Source organism: Penaeus monodon, chromosome 34, assembly GCF_015228065.2.
Source record: "Penaeus monodon isolate SGIC_2016 chromosome 34, NSTDA_Pmon_1, whole genome shotgun sequence".
Classification (NCBI taxonomy): domain Eukaryota; kingdom Metazoa; phylum Arthropoda; class Malacostraca; order Decapoda; family Penaeidae; genus Penaeus; species Penaeus monodon.
In genome coordinates, this window is record NC_051419.1 from 12770313 (window position 1) to 12770604 (window position 292).

General features: G+C 62.3%; 1 protein-coding gene across 1 annotated transcript in view; it reads left to right on the forward strand.

Annotated features, from left to right (window-relative positions):
- The window catches only part of LOC119594599 (retinol dehydrogenase 11-like), a gene marked incomplete in the record, with an annotated part of 7645 nt that overhangs the window by 2507 nt on the left and 4846 nt on the right, over positions 1–292 (forward strand). Inside the window, 1 exon segment of the mRNA XM_037943641.1 lies at positions 27–221. Coding sequence (XP_037799569.1) covers positions 27–221 — 195 coding nt within the window.

Below are 292 nucleotides of genomic sequence, written 5' to 3' on the forward strand. Positions count from 1 at the left end.
AACGACGTCCTCTCTTCTCTCTCTAGCGGCTGTCGTGGACTACTTCCGGGGAAACAGCATGGCGTGCATGGCAGCCCACGCGTGCATGGTCATTCTCGTTCGCAGGATTCTGGCCGGCGGGATCTGCACCTCCGCCAGACGCCTCGACGGCAAGACGGTCGTCATCACCGGCTGCAGCGTGGGCATCGGGAGGGAGACCGCGCGGGACCTCAGCAGCCGAGGTGGGCGTGGCCGCTTTGGTCCTCGTTTGGGTTTATTGCTTGTGGCGTTGCGATCTTTAGTGGAACTGGTA